The 19,884-nt window shown below is 41.3% G+C and overlaps 1 protein-coding gene across 1 annotated transcript in view; it reads left to right on the top strand.

Annotated features, from left to right (window-relative positions):
- The window catches only part of SORCS1 (sortilin related VPS10 domain containing receptor 1), a 414,532-nt gene that overhangs the window by 42,279 nt on the left and 352,369 nt on the right, over positions 1-19,884 (top strand). Inside the window, exon 4 of the mRNA XM_036829279.1 lies at positions 80-147. Within this exon, the coding sequence (XP_036685174.1) occupies positions 80-147 (68 nt within the window). The remainder of the gene's footprint in view (positions 1-79; positions 148-19,884) is intronic.

Genomic DNA, 19,884 nt, shown 5'->3' on the forward strand with positions numbered 1-19,884 from the left:
AAGCCCTCCCTTGGGCCATTTCAGTTCTATGAGATTGTCATTGTTTGAAACTAACCGTGATTTCTTCTTTTGCCTTCAGGTGATTCTCATTTTGACAAAGCTCTATGACTATAACCTGGGGAGCATCACGGAGAGCTCGCTTTGGAGGTAGGGAAGCTGAGCTAATAATTACTGTGTTACTTAAACATGATGTCCTGGGCAGGCTGCTCACCCCCACCCCCGCTTCCTGGTGGGAAGGTTTCTGCTTCCTTGTTCTCTCTCTTCCTCTGTTTGCTCTCCGTTTCCCTTAGCCATGGGCTGGGGTTCATTTCCAGGAAGGCTGGACCCTTCCTTTTTATAGACCTCTTCTTTTGGTCACAGATCCTTTTGCTAAACTGCTTATTAGGTTGTCTTTATGCATTTTGGTTCCCATAGTTCTCACTGATCTGTGAGCTTATGGGGGCAGAAACGAAAGAATAAGGATATCTTTGCAGAGGGGATCAATGTAGCCTCTAGGTCTACAGAAACCAGGCAGGCTACCAGGGCAACATTCTTTCACAGCTTCCCTTCTGTGGTTCTGCAGCACAAAGGGGCACACACACACTTATACGCTTGCCTTTATTTCTGGGATTCACACTACTGCGTCACACATACAGAGTGGGCAATTAGTACTTTTTCAAATGAATGAACAAATCCTTTGAGGGCAGACTAACTTATTGGACTTAGCACGAAAGAAGGTCCTCAAATGCCCAGGCAGTTATTCTCTCCTTTTTCCTTGGAAACTATACATTCTGTTGTTCTGTTTTGTTTCTTAAAAAGATACTGATTTATCCCACTCCCGATTGGCTCTTCTCCACCAGCCTGTGTCGTGGGCCCGTGCCCGAACCAATCCCTGAGGTCCAGGAGAGCACCTCCTCTAATTGGTCAGGCCTGGATCACATGATGATCCCTGACCTGGGAGAGGATGGAGACAAACTCCGGAGATGGTATTCACACACGTACAGGCACACACACACAGACTAAGTGAGAGTCGTTATACAGAAAGGTGGGAGTGGTCTGTGGGCAGACCAAAGCTAGTGAGTGTCGACCACATAAGATCAGCGGGGGGTTCCATTACCTGTCAGTTCACATGACCGGGAGAGGCTGCCTCTTGGCTTTCAGTGTCAGTGCTGAGGTCTAGGGAGAAAGACTGCAGTCACCCTGTTTGTGTCAGGTGTCCCCCCCTGGTGCAGTCAACAGTGGCTTGGGAGGGAAAGTTGATTTACATGGAAGCAATTTGGTTTCAGGGCCTGCTTCTTATTGGGGATTGCAGTGGTCACAAGAGGAGGCTCATGGATTGGATAGACACCCCAAAGGAATCTACCAGGCCTCACAAGAAGATTGTTCATTAAATTTCATTTTCACCTGATGTCTGTTTTCCATTAGGCTTGACACTGTGTACAAGAAGCCCCAAATAAATTGTCCTGTGCTTTAGGAGAACCCTAGTAGACCAAAGAAAAGGCTAGATTCTGTTCTTTTGTTTGTTGTCAGGCATTTCAATTATTGAGCTCTTTCCCCAAGTAGGAGGTCAATTATGCAGAGTTTCTGTCCCAAGGAAATTTATGTAACTGATTTCAAGTGTGGGAAGTTTGGTAGGAGCCTTAAAAAGTACAGTTCTTTAATACATTAAGGGCCTGACTCCTGCTGTATTGTTTAAATTCAGTACCTATTCGTCAGCATCTCTGAGTAAGCTTATGCCTCCTTGGAAAATTTCTCTAATGTATGTGCATAAATGAAAGTAAAAGCCAGCTTTTACTGTGTAGTGCATCTGCCATGTAAAGTGTTGTCGGCATATTAGAAAATTAAAAGACGTGCAGTTTTGTCTCAGTGGGACAGAGGCAGAGCAGCCGTAACTCCCCACCTGAGTAGTCCTGGGAAGGGCATATTGGAAGGATGTGAGGAACAGCTTGTCCTGGATTGCTGAAGCTCACGCTCAGCGTGCTTCTTTCTCTCTGATGGGGCACTATTACTGATGCCTCAGTCTAGGAAGAATATTCTTTTCTTATCTTAAGGGAGGGGCTTAGTGAAATAAAAACGGCATCACGTTCCAGTAGTACCAGACCTCCCTTCTGAGGGAGCAAACTCCATGGGCTTAAGCCTGGGAAAATGTGGCAAGAATGACCTGCTGACTTTTCCATCTTAGAATCAGTTTCACTGGAACATATATACATATGTATACATATACACACACACACGTATATACACATAATATACACATATGTACAAGTAATATGTGTGTGTATATACCCATTTATATTTACTTTTCTAACATACCCACAATAGTCATTTGCCATATATGTCATGTTCTACATGTCATATGTGGCAAATGATTCCTGGGGGTGTTCTATGTTATTACAACTGCCCGTTTTAATACTTTGATGGAAGAGTACATGTCTGAAAAGACAATTTAGAAAAGAAGTAAGGAGAAAAGGGAATATTTAGAATACTTCACAATTGCTTTTCAGGGCTGCATTTTTTGAGTGGCTCATGGTGCCCATATTTGGTCTTTAGGGAACATTTTGGGGGTGTTAACGTAGAGGTGGAGAGGGACAGGCCTGGATGGGTCAAGGATGGGGACCAGGAAGAAAGGTCCTTATGGTTCCACGTCATCTTGAAGGAGAGTAGACTGCTAAGTGTTGACTCATTTTCTCCTGTACCAGCTTGTACAATCTTCTCAGAAAACCTGCCTATGCCAACCGTCAGGGGTTTCTTAGGGGCACAGGCCAGGGTTTAGAGATACTCAGGGCACTCAGCACTGAATGCAGGACTTAGCATATAGATAATGCTCAGTAAGTATCTGGTTTTGAACAGACCAGTGAATACTACAGTTTTGTCTCTACTGCATGGTCACTAACCTATAACTCTCTTTCTCACTCATTTATTCAACAAAGATGAATTGATTAACTCCTCTAGGCCTTACATTGCTCTTATCTAGGGAAGGAAAGTTGGGTGAGTACATAGATCCGTAGCATGTAGGTTCTGCCTTCCAGGACTTCATTGTTTAGAGAGACAAAGATCTTTGGACAGTTAAAATGAGAGAGAACTGTACTTGCCTGTAACCTACCTTATGTAATTGTATTGAATAAGATACTTACGCAGCACCCAGAGCTGCCAGATCCCAGGAGATGTTAAATCTAAATAGACACACTGTCATACAACTGTTAAGTGTTATAATAAAGATATAAGTGTTGCTTCTTTGCTTTGCTCATGTGTATATTCTCTCTTCTCAACTAGACTTTATGTCCTTAAACCCAACACCTTGCTGGTTTCATGGTAACGGCAGTAATGCTGTTGCTCATGAAAATCATGACAACAGTAACAAAAATTAGCTTTGATCGAGCACTCCCGATGTGTCAGGCACGATGCTCAGTGCTTGACGTGCATTATTGCATCCTCCCAATACATTTTTAGTGTTCCAAGGTCACACAACTTGTCAGTAATAGCCCACACACTTACAGGCATGCTAGTTATAAACTTCAGTCATTTCACTGCTTATTGATCATCCAGAGTCCCATCTGTCTTCTGGGGGATCTTGCTGTACATAAGTAAACAACATTTTAATCATATATATATGTATACATGTATGTATGTGTATGTATATGATTGTTACATACATATATGTATATTAAAAATAGGGTTTTCAAAGTGCTATGACATTTCGAGCAGCATTTGTCCTATTCTAGAAAAATACTGGGCAACAGGGAAATGGCTTCTTGTCCAACAAATAGATATATGCGCTTTTTGATTGAGCCCATATTCTTTACAACTTTTACCAGCTGAAGAGTCCAAAGGGGGCAAGTGGCAAACGTCCCTGGGGTCTTAGAACAGGAGAGAGGCCAAGAAGCAGCTGACCTTGCAGTGATGTTCTAGGGCTTTCAACCTCACTGAATCCACAAAGCCTGGCTGACAGAGCGAGATGCCGCTATACCAAATTAATGAGCTTTGGCTCCCATTTGGCCTTGTCATTGATTACACCTTAATCCTGGAGCAAGTTGTTGATTTTGTTTTGTTTTGTGTTGTCGTTCACTCAGGGAGTCAAACTGAGAGGAAAGGGGGATGATCTGACACAGAACAATTAACTACACCTCAACATCTTCTCTACCTTCCAGTGGATTAAGCTGTGAGATTTGGTAGAGCTGGTGATTTTACCATACTGAAGCAAGATAAGCCTAAAGGTTGAGATAAATAAAATGTCAAAATCTAGATACAGTATCTCTGAGAAGAAATATATTAACCTTTTTTCCCCCTGTGCCAGGGTAATCAGCATTCTGCTAAGAGAGGCTTAGCTGGTGAGGAAGCCCTAGGCAATTCTGGAAGGACTGAAGGTGTACTCTCTTAAAGGGACACACAACCTGCAGTGTGTCTATCGTAGAGCTTGCCTGGCCTGGCTGACTTCTCAAACTCCCTAGTATCCTATTTTCTGATCCACATGAAACACAAGCTTCCGAACACATCTCCACAATTACGTACTTCTCAAGCTGCAGTACCTGCTTTTGTGGGATGAAGAAGCATATAGTTAAAGCGGAGAGAATGGGTTAGGCCATTTGATTCTGCGCTGGGAGCCAGCCCTGTTTCCTTGTCACGGGAGTCACTTTGCTTCTTCTTGGGTGTTACACACAGCGATTACCAAGAGAAGCTTCCCAGTAGAGTCTTTGTGGAGAGCATGGCTGTAGAGTGCCTTGAAGCAGCATCTGTGTGGGGTTGGCTTCAGCCAGTACTTTCTGGAGAGCTCAAGGGGTTCAGGCTGACAGAAGCTGACCTGAAGATGGTGACTTTCTGCCAACCCTGTGGGTGATTCCCATTAGCTGGAAGCCTCTCCCTTTCTACTCCTCATCCAGGGGAAAAGCATAGAGCGTCTTGGATAGATTATTAGTCTCAGCTTTGAAGGATGTTGTGCTACGCAATCCAGCTTTCAGTCAGCCACAAATACAAGAATAGAGAAGGGGGGTAGTCACCCTAAAAGAGAAAAAGAATAAAGCTAGAGTGTGAAATTTCCCTGCAGGAGGGCTCTTTGTGTTACACAGATCCAGTGATGCTATTCATTCATCCCCGTGTTTGCAGATGTTTAGTGCCTTCCCAGTCACCCCCAGGAGAGAGCCAAGCTCCCCAGCAGGATCAGGGGGTGCTTTGGATTCTGGATTCCTTTGAGCTTTGTAACTCCCACCCGCATCCCCATATTTGTGTCATGCAGAGCTGCTTGTGGGTCCTGGACTTATAAATTCATTTGATTAAATCTTATTATTTTCAAAAAATCAAAAAAAAAAAGTATGTTCATTATAATGAACCAAACAATGCAGAGGCAAACAAAAAATGTTAGTAGTCTTTCACTGTCCACACTGATCCAGCTTCCCTGAGGTCAGTGATGCTGAGAGTTTTGTGTGATTCTGTCCATATCGTCATGACCCAACTCAAAAATACCAACACACATATACGTATGTGGACCACTTTTTTGTTTGTTTGAGAAAGTAGGAGAAACTGTTCATAGGACTCTGACAACCTGTTATTTTCACTTAACAATGAGTTATGGGTGTCTGTCCAGATGAATACACTAAGAAAAATGGGTCAGGTTTATAAGCATCAAATAGTATGGATGTTGTATACTGAATTTAACAACTGCATGCTTAATTAAATTATGTAGTGCTTCTTTTGAGCCAGGAAGTGTTTTCAGTGCTTTTTATCCTCATAACAACCCTATAAAATAGGCACTACTAGTATCCCAGGTTTACATATGAGAGAAGTGAGGCTTAGAAACATTAAGGCTTAAAAATTAAAGTGCCCGATGTTCATGTAGTCAGTAAGTGTCAGAGATGGATCCTGAGTCTGTTCTATTAACTCCAAGCTACACTACTTATCCCTGACCTTTTTATTGGATCATTATCTAATTTCTACAATATTTGCTATTACATATAGTGCTTCAATAAACATGTTTGTAAACATGTTGTTACATTTTTGGTAATTTTCTCTTTGTAAAGTACTCTAGAGTCCTAAACGGGATATTGCTGTATCAAAACCAAATACGTTTATAATGTTAAAAGATACCTGAGATTACTTTCCAAGATGGTTAGGATAATTCATATACCCACAAGCAATAACAGACTGTACATTTCCCAATGATTTCACCAGCACTGGGTATTTTCTTTTTTTTTTTTTAACATCTTTATTGGAGTATAATTGCTTTACATTGTTGTGTTAGTTTCTGCTTTATAACAAGGTGAATCAGCTATACATATACATATATCCCCATATCTCCTCCCTCTTGCATCTCCCTCCCACCCTCCCTATCCCACCCTTCTAGGTGGTCACAAAGCACCGAACTGATCTCCCTGTGCTATGTGGCTGCTTCCCACTAGCTATCTATTTTACATTTGGTAGTGTATATATGTCCATGCCACTCTCTCACGTCGTCTCAGCTTACCCTTCCCCCTCCCCGTGTCCTCAAGTCCATTCTCTACGTCTGTGTCTTTATTCCTGTCCTGTCACTAGGTTCTTAAGAACCTTTTTTTTTTTTTTTAGATTCCATATATATGTGTTAGCATACGGTATTTGTTTTTCTCTTTCTGACTTACTTCACTCTGTATGACAGTCTCTAGGTCCATCCACCTCACTACAAATAACTCAATTTCATTTATTTTTATGGCTGAGTAGTATTGCAATGTATATATGTGCCACATCTTCTTTATCCATTCATCTGTTGAAAGACACTTAGGTTGCTTCCATGTCCTGGCTATTGTAAATAGAGCTTCAATGAACATTGTGGTACATGACTCTTTTTGGTTTTCTCAGGGTATATGCCCAGTAGTGGGATTACTGGGTCGTATGGTAGTTTTATTTTTAGTTTTTTAACGAACCTCCATACTGTTCTCCATAGTGGCTGTATCAACTTACATTCCCACCAACAGTGCAAGAGGGTTCCCTTTTCTCCACACCCTCTCCAGCATTTACAGTTTGTAGATTTTTTGATGATGGCCATTCTGACTGGTGTGAGGTGATACCTCATTGTAGTTTTGATTTGCATTTCTCTAATGATTAGTGATGTTGAGTATCCTTTCCTGTGTTTGTTGGCAATCTGTATATCTTCTTTGGAGAAATGTCTATTTAGGTCTTCAGCCCATTTTTGGATTGGATTGTTTGTTTTTTTGAAATTGAGCTGCATGAGCTGCTTGTAAATTTTGGAGATTAAGCCTGTGTCAGTTGCTTCATTTGCAAATATTTTCTCCCATTCTGAGGGTTGTCTTTTCGTCTTGTTTATGTTTTCTTTGCTGTGCAAAAGCTTTTAAGTTTCATTATGTCCCATTTGTTTATTTTTGTTTTTATTTCCATTTCTCTAGGAGGTGGGTCATAAAGGATCTTGCTGTGATTTATGTCAGAGTGAGTGTTCTGCCTACGTTTTCCTCTAAGAGTTTGATAGTGTCTGGCCTTACATTTAGGTCTTTAATCCATTTTGGGTTTATTTTTGTGTATGGTGTCAGGGGGTGTTCTAATTTCATTCTTTTACATGTAGCTGGCTGTCCAGTTTTCCCAGCACCACTTACTGAAGAGGCTGTCTTTTTTGCATTGTATATTCTTGCATCCTTTATCAAAAATAAGGTGACCATATGTGTTTGGGTTTATCTCTGGGCTTTCTTTCCTGTTCCATTGATCTGTATTTCTGTTTTTGTGCCAGTGCCATACTGTCGTGATTACTATAGCTTTGTAGTATAGTCTGAAGTCCAGGAGCCTGATTCCTTCAGCTCCATTTTTCTTTCTCAAGATTGCTTTTGCTATTCGGGGTCTTTTGTGTTTCCATACAAACTATGAAATTTTTTGTTCTAGTTCTGTGAAGAATGCCGTTGGTAGTTTGATAGGGATTGCATTGAATCTGTCAATTGCTTTGGGTAGTAGAGTCATTTTCACAATGTTGATTTTCCAATCCAAGAACATGGTATATCTCTCCATCTGTTTGTATCATCTTTAATTTCTTTCATCAGTGTCTTATAGTTTTCTGCATACAGGTCTTTTGTCTCCTTAGGTAGGTTTATTCCTAGGTATTTTACTCTTTTTGTTGCAATGGTAAATGGGAGTGTTTCCTTAATTTCTCTTTCAGATTTGTCCTCATTAGTGTATAGGAATGCAAGAGATTTCTGTGCATTAATTTTGTATCCTGCTACTTTACCAAATTCATTGATTGGCTCTAGTAGTTTTCTGGTAGCATCTTTAGGATTCTCTATGTATAGTATCGTGTCATTTGCAAACAGTGACAGCTTTACTTCTTCTTTTCTGATTTGGATTCCTTTTATTTCTTTTTCTTCTCTGATTGCTTGGCTAAAACTTCCAAAACTATGTTGAATAATAGTGGTGAGAGTGGACAACCTTGTCTTCTTCCTGATCTTAGAGGAAATGGTTTCAGTTTTTCACCATTGAGAATGATGTTGGCTGTGAGTTTGTCATATATGGCCTTTATTATGTTGAGGTAAGTTCCCTCTGTGCCTACATTCTGGAGGGTTTTTTATCATAAATGGGTGTTGAATTTTGTCGAAAGCTTTCCCTGCATCTATTGAGATGATCATATGTTTTTTCTCCTTCAATTTGTTAATATAGTTTATCACATTGGTTGATTTGTGTATATTGAAGAATCCTTGTAGTCTTGGGATAAACCCCACTTGATCATGGTGTATGAACCTTTTAATGTGCTGTTGTATTCTGTTTGCTAGTATTTTGTTGAGGATTTTTGCATCTACGTTCATCAGTGATATTGGCCTGTAGTTTCCTTTCTTTATGACATCTTTTTCTGGTTTTGGTATCAGGGTGATGGTGGCCTCTTAGAATAAGTTTGGGAGTGTTCCTCCCTCTGCAATATTTTGGAAGAGTTTGAGAAGGATAGGTGTCAGCTCTTCTCTAAGTGTTTGGTAGAATTCGCCTGTGAAGCCATCTGGTCCTGGGCTTTTGTTTGTTGGAAGATTTTTAATCACAGTTTCAACTTCAGTGTTTGTGATTGGTCTGTTTATATTTTCTATTTCTTCCTGATTTAGTCTCGGAAGGTTGTGCTTTTCTAAGAATTTGTCCATTTCTTCCAGGTTTTCCATTTTATTGGCATATAGTTGCTTGTAGTAATCTCTCATGATCCTTTGTATTTCTGCAGTGTCAGTTGTTACTTCTCCTTTTCCATTTCTAATTCTGTTGATTTGAGTCTTCTTTTTTCTTGATGAGTCTGGCTACTGGTTTATCAATTTTGTTTATCTTCTCAAAGAACCAGCTTTTAGTTTTATACATCTTTGCTATTGTTTCCTACATTTATTTTTCATTTATTTCTTATCTGATCTTTATGGTTTCTTTCCTTCTGCTAACTTTGGGGGTTTTTTGTTCTTCTTTCTCTAATTGCTTTTGGTGTAAGGTTAGGTTGTTTAAGATTTTTCTTGTTTCTTGAGGTAGGACTGTATTGCTATAAACTTCCCTCTTAGAACTGCTTTTGCTGCATCCCAAAGGTTTTGGGTCATCGTGTTTTCATTGTCATTTGTTTCTAGGTGTTTTTTGATTTCCTCTTTGATTTCTTCAGTGATCGCTTGGTTATTTAGTAGTGTACTGTTTAACCTCCATGTGTTTGTATTTTTAACAATTTTTTTCCTGTAATGGATTTCTAGTCTCATACCATTGTGATCAGAAAAGATACTTGATATGATTTCAATTTTCTTAACTTTACCAAGGCTTGCTTTGTGACCCAAGATATGATCTATCCTGGAGAATGATCCATGAGAAAGAAAAAAATTAAAGTAAAATAAAATAGTTATTAAAATAAAAAATAAAAAATATTTATTACAAATAAAGTATTAAAAATAATAAAAAAAGAAAGAGCAACCAAACCAAAAAACAAATCCACCAATGATAACAAGCACTAAAAGCTATACTAAAAAAAAAAAAAATGGACCGACAGAACCCTAGGACAAATGGTATAAGCAAAGCTATACAGACAAAATCACACAAAGAAACATACACACTCACAAAAAGAGAAAAAGGAAAAAAATATATATATATATCTATATATTAAAAAAAAAGGAAGAGAGTAACCAAATCAGTAAACAAATCTACCAATGATAATAAACTCTGAATACTAAACTAAGATCAAACATAAAACCAGAAACAAATTAGATGCAGAAAGCAAACCCCAACTCTACAATTGCTCCCAAAGTCCACTGCCTCAATTTTGGGCTGGTTCGTTGTCTATTCAGGTATTACAGAGATGCAGCCTTCATCAAGTTGATTGTGGAGATTTAATCCGCTGCTTCTGAGGCTGCTGGGAGAAATTTCCCTTTCTCTTCTTTGTTCGCACAGCTCCCAGGGTTCAGCTTTGGATTTGGCCCCGCCTCTGCGTGTAGGTCTCCTGAGGGCGTGTGTTCTTCACTCAGATGGGACGGGGTTAAAGTAGCAGCTGATTAGGGGGCTCTGGCTCACTCAGGGTTGGGGGAGGGAGTGGTGCGGAATACGCGGTGAGCCTGCAGCGGCAGAGGCAGGAGTGACGTTGCAACAGCCTGAGGTGTGCCGTGGTTCTCCCGGGGAAGTTGTCCGTGGATCACGGGACCCTGGCAGTGGCGGGCTGCACAGGCTTCTGGCAGGGGAGGTGTGGATAGTGATCTGTGCTTGCACACAAGCTTTTTGGTGGCTGCAGCAGCAGCCTTAGTGTTTCATGCCCATCTCTGGGGTCTGCGCTGATAGCTGTGGCTCGCGCCCGTCTCTGGAGCTCGTTTAGGCGGTGCTCTGAATCCCCTCTCCTCGCACACCCCGAAACAGTGGTCTCTTGTCTTTTAGGCAGGTCCAGACTTTTGCCCGGACTCCCTCCTGGCTAGCTGTGGCACACTAGCCCCTTCAGGCTGTCTTCACGCAGCCAACCCCAGTCCTCTCCCTGGGATCTGACTTCCAAAGCCTGAGCCTCACCTCCCAGCCCTCACCTGCTCCGGCGGGCGAGCAGACAAGCCTCTCGGGCTGGTGAATGTTGGTCGGCACCAATCCTCTGTGTGGGAATCTCTCCGTTTTGCCCTCCGCACCCCTGTGGCTGCGCTCTCCTCCATGGCTCGGAAGCTTCCCCCCCGCCACCCCCTGTCTCCGACAGTGAAGGGGCTCCCTAGTGTGTGGAAACTTTTCCTCTTTCACAGCTCCCTCCCCGAGGTGCAGGTCCTGTCCCTATTCTTTTGTCTCTGTTTTTCCTTTTTTCTTTTGCCCTACCCAGGTACGTGGGGAGTTTCTTGCCTTTTGGGAAGTCTGAGGTCTTCTGCCAGTGTTCAGTAGGTGTTCTGTAGGAGTTGTTCCACATTTAGATGTATTTCTGATGTATTTGTGGGAAGGAAGGTGATCTCCATGTCTTACTCCTCCGCCATCTTGAAGGTCTCTGGTATTTGCAATACTTAAAATTTTGCTAGTTTGTTGAGTGAAAATGGTGTCTTGATCACAGTGTTTTAGGGGGTATTTCCCTGACTACCAGTGATACTGAGCATCTTTTTATATGTTTATTGGTCCGTGGCAATGTTTAACCCTTTTCTCCACCTCCCATTTCCCACTAAGCAAAGGTAATTGTTCCTTCCTCAGTAATCCTGTAGTGTATTATGTATCTTCATCTTATAATGGTTGTCAGATGTATATTTATTTGGTTCAGTTTTACAAATAACTACTTGTCCCCATTTCTGTGGCAGGCACTGTGCTAGGTAGACACTGGAAATCAAGGTATAAGTAAGAAATTGCTCCTTCTCTACAAAACCTCAAAACCTAGTGAAGGGCAGGCACTCAGTGGGTGATTATACAAGTGTGGCAAATGCAGAGTAAAAGTTATGCACAAGTTTTTGTCCATGTTCGTCTATTTCCATACCAGCTTGGAAACTCAAAGAATGTGATCTTCTCTTAGTTATTTTTGTTTGCTTGGAACCTGAAATAGAACTTGGCACATATATTAAGTATCTTTTTTTTTTTTTTTTTCTTAGAAACAGTATATTAAGTAATGGTTTAGGGTTTCTGAAAGCCAGGTCTGTTTCTTATACTTTTTTAATCCTAAGTTTTAACCTCATGCCTTCCATATAGGAAATACTGTTTTGGATAATGTGCTACATGACCTTGTGAAATACCATTGCATTGCACTCAAGAATAAGAACACAGCCAGTGCCAAGTGTGAAAAGCCCAGATTCAAGTCGAGGAACCCATTTATGTCCATAGGGTACTTGGCATGCATGTTGGGCCCCTTGATTTTGCCAAAATCTTCCTGCACACCACCACCACCATGAAGGCTGTTTCTACTAGAATCTGGCTGAGTTCTGCCTAAAGGTGCTGCAAGCCTTTCTGAGATTTCTGTGAGGGTCTGGCCTCAGATTGCATCTTTACACTCCTCATTTGCCTCAATGATTGGCTCCGCTGAGTTCTCCACTTCTCCTTTTAGCAAATAATGGATGAGATATACACAAAAGCTATCATTGCCCTGACAGTATAGTAAATTTATCAGCATGACCTCAGGAAACAATAAAGAAAATTTTACTAGAGAAAAAGCAGAACAACGGGCATTCCAACATCAAACCTGGTTATACATTCAGGAAGTGTTTAGGATGTCAGTTTTGGTGTTGCTGCTTTGTCATTGAACACTACATGGTGGAATCTTACATCCCTGGGGTCCCTTGGGATTTAGGTCACCACCATCCAATTTCAGTAGGAGCTCAATGCTTCCATATCCTCATAATCCCTCAAAGGGATTTCCTCCTCACCTGATGCTTTGGTCCATCCTTTGAAGCCAGAACTTGAGCTTATTACTAATAAGTAATTAAACTGTGGAGAGTAAATGCTCTTTGGGTATAGAGCTCTGTACCGGGCACAAAGAAGGTCAAAAGATACCCAGGACACAATTTAATTCTTACCTTCTGCCAACATACAGTCTCATTTTTCAGTCAACATGACTAGCTCCTCCTCATTTTTTAGGTCTCAGACTGAATATCACCTTATTTTTAAAAAACCATTTATGTCCACCTTATTAAGAAGAGATCTCTTTTTTCTTTCTACCATAGGTCTTTGTTTATTTCATTCATTGCATGTGTCATGATCCGTAATGATTCTATTTATTACTTGTTTATTGGCTGATGCCACCACTAGAATATAAGCTCCCTGAAGGTAGAGATATTATCAATCTTATTTTCCACTGTATTTTGAATGCCCAGTAAAGTGCCTGGCACATAGACATTCAAGTGAGATATATCAAATTAATTGAATGTGTAAATAAATACATGCCTGGAATCATGATAAATGATAAATCATGATAAATGGTATGAATCCAGATATGAATAAGATTTGATTATTGCCCTTAAGGAATTCACAGTCTAGTGGGAGAGAGATAAATAAATGAGAAATTATATTGGTATGTAAAGTGTCATAATAGAGGTACTGTAATATGCCCTGAGTTGAAGAAGGGAAAGCTTCCTGGTTGAAAGGATATCTGATTTGAATCTTGAAGAACAAGTAGGAATCATACAAGTAAAGGAGGCTAATTCTTTATTTACTGAGTATCTACTGTATTCTAGGCACCTTTAGGTGCTGATAGTGTGGCATATTGAGGAAACTGTAAAAGACTGCAGTACACTCTGTGTATGGACAGGGTATTTGGAGGTGATTTAGGAAAAATAGAAATAGGGCAGTTCATACTCTTCTGGGCTAATTATTCTGATATTTATCCCAGGTGAAGTAATACACTTGGGGCAAGGGGGTTACTTTATGAAATGTGAATTTTAGGAAAATAAATTGATCTTGGTGTCATGTTGAGTATTCACTTGGAAAAGAGCAGAACTCATGACCATGAGAACAATAGTCAGTGGAATAAGAGCTGAGAAGGGGCTGACTTATTTTAGGGCATGAAGGAATGGAGTATGGGATATGGGAGGGGTGGTGGTGGTGATTTCAATAAACCTTATAAAGTAAAAATGAATAGGACCATTTGGATGAGGGAGAAGGTGAGAGGAAGAGACATTTCTACAGTGATGTTCCTGCCTTTGTCTTGGATAGTCCAGTGAGTGGCAAGGTTATTTACTGCATACATCTGCTCTGTCGACATCTACCAAGCACTTACCCCTAGTGAATGAGAAAAGGATATGGAGACAACTCTTTCAAGGAAGAAGCTGTGAAGAGACATAAAGGAAGAAAGATGCTTTTGCATAAAAGAGGTCATAGACTAAAGGAATATTTTCCTTAAGTGAGGACAACCCTGTTTTATGGGGGTTGAATCCGTAGAAAGAGAATGAAAATGTAAAACTTAGGAGGGAATAAATCTGGTCGAGGATTGAGTGGCAGAGAGTGTATGGACTTGGAGCTTATATGGGGGGTGATCCAGCTATGGTCAATCAGGGTGGGTGAGGGGCAGCCAAAAGGAGGAGTGTTGCATCTCTTTCACCAAGAAGGGAAGTCAGATGGTTTGGAGGAGCTGCTGAGGAGACACAAGGTGGGACTACTCAGGGAAGGCACTGCTGGGCGAAGCTGAGACCCCAGCCCAGGTTACAGCCTGGAATCAGCATGGCTGTGCTTTCACTCCAGTGAGCCGTGGGTCATCCTCAAGAAAGCAGTTGGTTGTGTAGTTGCGGAGAGGTGTTGGAGAAGGACAAGAAAGCAAGGGGCACTGGTGGGGGTGGGGCGATGAGTAGTAGATGAGGGGATCTGTGCCAAACAGAGAAGAAAGTGAAGCTGGGGGTTGGGGGAGGACGGAGAGTGAACAGCAGGACGCCCAATCCAAGCATGTGTAAGAGCCTAAAGAACACTGAAGAAGTGATATCCAGAAGAGTGCGACTTTTTAAAATATTAAACTTAGACCATATCTAGCCCCCAGGGGACTCTGTGAAAAGGAACTGGTCAGAGCAGGTGGAGCTAATCAGAAAAGCCTTTTCTGAAAGCTGCTGTTAAGAACTCCACTCAGCGCTGTAGGAGAAGGAGCTGCTCTTTCTCTGCACGTGTGTGGAGCATCTGGATCTGCTTGTCAGGCCCCCGCGTTTCTGAGATATTCATGAGTGAGAACTCACCTCCACATCTTGCGGGAACACTCAGCAGCCTTCTCTGGAGGGGTTATGGTAGATTTTCTCCAGGTGGCTACTGCCTCCAGGGCTAAGACTTGTGGACCGCATCTGGTAGTCACTGTGATAGCTTTGTCAAGAGAGAGAGCGGCCAGCCCAGATGTCACATTGAAGGGATGTTGATTTCCTTTCTGGTCACTTTTTTCTTCTTATCACAATTTGCTCTGGATCCCATGCCAAAGATGTGCTTCTTTCATATTTAAAATTCTGTTTTTGGAATTTAATTTTTTGGACTCTCAATAGACCTTGCCTTTGGCTTCTCCTGTCTTTCTCCTGTTGGGTATTTATAGTACTTGACTTTGATCACTCCCCTTAGTATATTTCTCAATAAAGGAAGATCGTTATGTGTTCCAGCCATGGTGAACTACTTGTAGGTTCTGCCAAACAGCATGTGCCCTTGGAAGGCCGTTCCATAAACAGGTCAGCACTTGGGCTTGGGCACTGGATGCCCGGGCGTGAATCCAGACTCTGTCCACTTACTAGCTCTGAGATGATGAGGAGGTTTCCTAATCTCTCTGCTTCATTTCCTCATCAGAAATGGGGCTGTAATAGTATCTATCTCATAGAATTATAGTGACACTTATCTTAAATGTGCAACACTTACTAAACACACAGTAAATAATACAAAACAAACAAAAACCTTAGATCTTGTACTTCTGTGGTCTTCTTCTTTGCTTGAAATGCCTTTTCCGTTCCATGCTATTTGTCTAATAAATGATAACCATTTATACTGATGATTTACTATGTGCTAGACACTCCTCTAAGAGCTTTATATGTATCAACCATAAATTAATCTTCTCAGTACCCTCTGAGTTTGGTCCTATCATTATACCCGTTTTATAGATGAGGGTGCTTGTGCCCAGAGTCGCAGGATACTAGGCAGTAGAGAAGAGATCTGAGTGCAGACAGTCTTGATCCAGAGCCCACAGAGATCATCTCTTGTGTGATCCCCTTCCTGACCACGACCTTCCACGTAGAGTAAATCACTGCTCACGTGCTCTTTCTGTTGTACATATTTTTCTTTTTGACGTACTGCTTTGAATCATTAGCACTTCCTGCGTATTTATCCCCCTTACAGGGACCATCTTGAAGGTTGCCTATTATCTTATTCACCTTTGTATCCCCAGCACCAAGTACAGTTCTTGGCCCATAGTAGGTGTTCAGTAAAAGGAGTGTCAGGACAATAGATTGGGGAGAGAAGATTTAAAAAAACAAATTATCTGTGTCATCTGTGGATTTAGTTAATTGATGCAAAGCTTGCCCCATACTATATATCACAGGTGGTCTCAGGGTAACAGGAGGTAGTTTACTCAAATGTCAGGTCTTGCTCTCATTCGTTGTTGTTGCACATGAAGGAGGTGAAAAATATTTAATTTGATTTCAGCATGTAGATTGACAGTGCCATGCTGCACGTCTGTAATAATGCTTCTGTGAGTGTTGGAAGCTGGTATGATGGTAAAGGGGAGATGAATTTGTTCCTGTTAGTATCCCCTAGTTTTTCCTTTGGCTAGTATTGGAGGGTTGTTTAAAAACAAATGTAATGTTGGGCCCTTTTGAATTCCTAATCCTGAGCACTGCACACTGTGCTGTCACCAGAGAATTAACTTTACGTAGGAGGATAGGGGCCCCATCATAGACCAGGCTCATCTCTGAGCAAAGGCCAGGGAGCCATGCGTGTCAATGAAGCTGGCGCCTAGGGATGGGGGCTTTGCTCTGTGCGTCATAGGACACAGGGGATGAAAGCAGCATTACCTGGAGAGTTTTAGAAAACACTTTTTCTTATTTCAGGTGAAGTTTCCGAAATACTGTTCATCCATAAGTCAAGCTGGGGCATTTTTGGCTCTGTTCTCCTCTTTCCAAAGGGAACTGGTGTGCTTAAGACTTATTCCTCAGCACGGCTTTATTTCTTTCTCCTGCTGGGATGTATTAGCAAGGTCATCACCTTTGGTTTATTGGCTTCAAACAATCTGTGATTGCAGAGGAATATGACTTCTTAGCTTGCAGAAGCAGGAGGTGCAATCAATTCATGAAAGGCACAGGACTTTTTTTTTTCTTTTAAAAAATGTATATTTATTTCTGCCAGCTTTTTTGGGGACCAAGACTTAAAAGAGCTTTTTGAAAAGAATTTATCATTGAATGTCCTCCTTCATTGTTTTTTTCAAATAAGAACATTGAATCAGGCCAATGTGAACTTAGCTTTAACTCTTTGAGTTTGAAAGAAATAAGGTGACTTTACAAAAGTCTGTCTTCCCCTTCCCCAACTCTAAACCAAATTAATTGGGAAATGTACACCCATTGCAGTATTACAAACAGATACCGTTTGAAATAACTGGGGATTTGGATTAGCCATACCTACTGGTTGATGAGTAAGTTCTCTTTGATAGGGCAATCATTTTTTTGTCTGAAAACTCTTAGAATTTGATTAGTATTTATTGCACTATCAGTTTTCTGACTTATATTGACTTCATTTCCCAGCTTCCTGGATCACCCTTTCTCAACTTGTTGTTGCCTTCTTCCTAGTTGGGAATCCATTGCCTCTGACCTCAAAGAAGTGCCAGCATTTAAACTCCCCTCTTCCTTCTAGATTGCATGGGATAGTTCCTCTTTGGGGGTTGCATAAAACAATTACAAAGACCTGTCTCTTCAGAACTGAACAAACAAATGTTTTGCCATGGAGACTGTACTTGTACCAGGCTGCGGGGGGTTCTGGTCTGCAGTAGCCTTGGCAAATAGAGTTTTGCCGACACCAAGTGCTTTGAGTTACTGCTGCACTCTTGATAGAGGTCTGGCGTCTGACCTCTCCTTCTTGGCAGCTCTGCAGAGGTCAGAGGCTCATGCTCTGAGGCTGAGATGACACCTGAATCTGTGGACTCCGCCTATACCCACCACTATTTTTGTTTGGGTCACTTTGACAGTATCTGCAAAGCTGGAAGACTCTTACTCAACAAAGACCCTGCTTACTTATTCATTGGGCAGTCTAAGCACATGATACAATGACTCCTCCAATCACCGGGAAGCATGTGGGATGAGGGAGGTGGGGGGCAGTGAAGTCAGCTACTATCTGGAGTCCAGGCCTTTGATTCATCTGTGTTCTTCATCTTCTCCAGATATAACTCTGAGAGATATACTGAAAATGAAAATTAGGGCCGCTTCTCTTATTCCAAAGACTCACTGTAGTAGGGCAAAGGTCAAGGTGCAGGAAGCATTCTAGTTTATAATGGCAAACGTCAAACTGATGGGGATGTGCTGTGTAAGCCCCTGAAACAGGACTTGCAGTCTAGATCAGAGCAGGCCTGTGGATTTGGGTTCCTCTTCCCTCCACTTCCTAGGCCTGCTTTTGTCATTGATTTGACACTTTCTACTACCTGATAGTCCCTATGCCCACTGGAAATAATGCTGCCCTTCCTTTTCATATGGATTCTTTATCTTTACGGAAAAAATAGTTGAGATGGTTACTTAATCTATTCAAGCCTTAGTTAATACTACCCTTTCTGGTCCTCCTTTTCCTCGTCTGATCAGTTGGGCTTATAATAGTTCAGCATTTCAGATTCAAGAGAATACACATGTGCTATTTTAAGATTAGACTGGGTTTCCATTGTATTTAACCAAGGGCAGAAATTTATCAAAAACAGGGTGGACACAGAGAACTACTAGTGACTTTGTCTGTGTAGGACCATGCCCTGCCATGTCTGAGAAGTCTACTCTTTTGATTTTCCACAGAGCTTTTAAAGTTGAGCCTTGCATTATATTCAAGAACAATCTTTGCACTTGATGCTTCCTTTTGAGGGAATGCAGATAACATTTTCTTCTGGGGCTTATGTCAAACCTGTCATCATCAAGGCCACGTCTGATCTATGGAGGAAATCAGAGTTCAGTAAATCCCTGAACAGTACCTCTGCTTCCAGCTTCCCAGTGTCCATGAAAACCTAATCCCCCCACAAGTACATCTCGTGTAGGTTTATTGTGAGGAAAAATGTATTTGAAGCTCCAGATGCATAGTAGGGTCTCATTACATGTAAGTTCCCTCTATTAATAGCATTTTCCATACATTCTTCTTTTCTTGATGCCTGCTGTTATTAGTATAGATCCCCAGAATGATGTCCTGTGTCTGAGAGAGAGCGACTGTAAGATCCGTAACCAAATGGAAGGTTCTTGTCTGGATTTGAGTGTCTCTTCACTACATTTCTTCTAAGATGTGTGCTGTTGGCTGGGCGTAGGATCTGGGGAAGTGAGTTACTTGCCATCCTGTTATTTTGCCTAAGACAATCATGTAACTAGTACCCACAAGATGCCGATCAGGTCCCGTGTGAAAAGAAGAAGAAAAAAGCTCACTGAAGTGCCTGTGTCTCAACTCGTGGCTTGGGACCAAGTCAAAATTTAGAAAAGAAGGGAATTGGCTATTATGTATAAAATAGAAAAGCTACAACACAGGGAATATAGCCAATATTTTAGAATTACTCTAACAGGAGTATAACCTTTAAAAGTTGCAAATCACTGTGTTGTACACCTGTAACTTGTATAATATTGTACAATCAACTATATTCTAATCTAAAAAATAAAATCCCTATAAACAGGGATACCGAGGCCCAAAGCTTAATGACTTATACAAAGTCACACAGCTAGTAAGTGACAGAGCCAGCACCCTAACCAGATTTCCTACAATTCACACACAAACACACACACACACACACACACACACACACACACAAAGGAATTGAGATTTTTCAACAATGAATCAGTATTTAAGAATAGTTGGCTTCTTGCACCATCCTGCAAAGATAACTTTTGCAGATTTTAGGAGGTAGTAAAGAATAGT

Source organism: Balaenoptera musculus, chromosome 16, assembly GCF_009873245.2.
Source record: "Balaenoptera musculus isolate JJ_BM4_2016_0621 chromosome 16, mBalMus1.pri.v3, whole genome shotgun sequence".
Classification (NCBI taxonomy): Eukaryota; Metazoa; Chordata; class Mammalia; order Artiodactyla; family Balaenopteridae; genus Balaenoptera; species Balaenoptera musculus.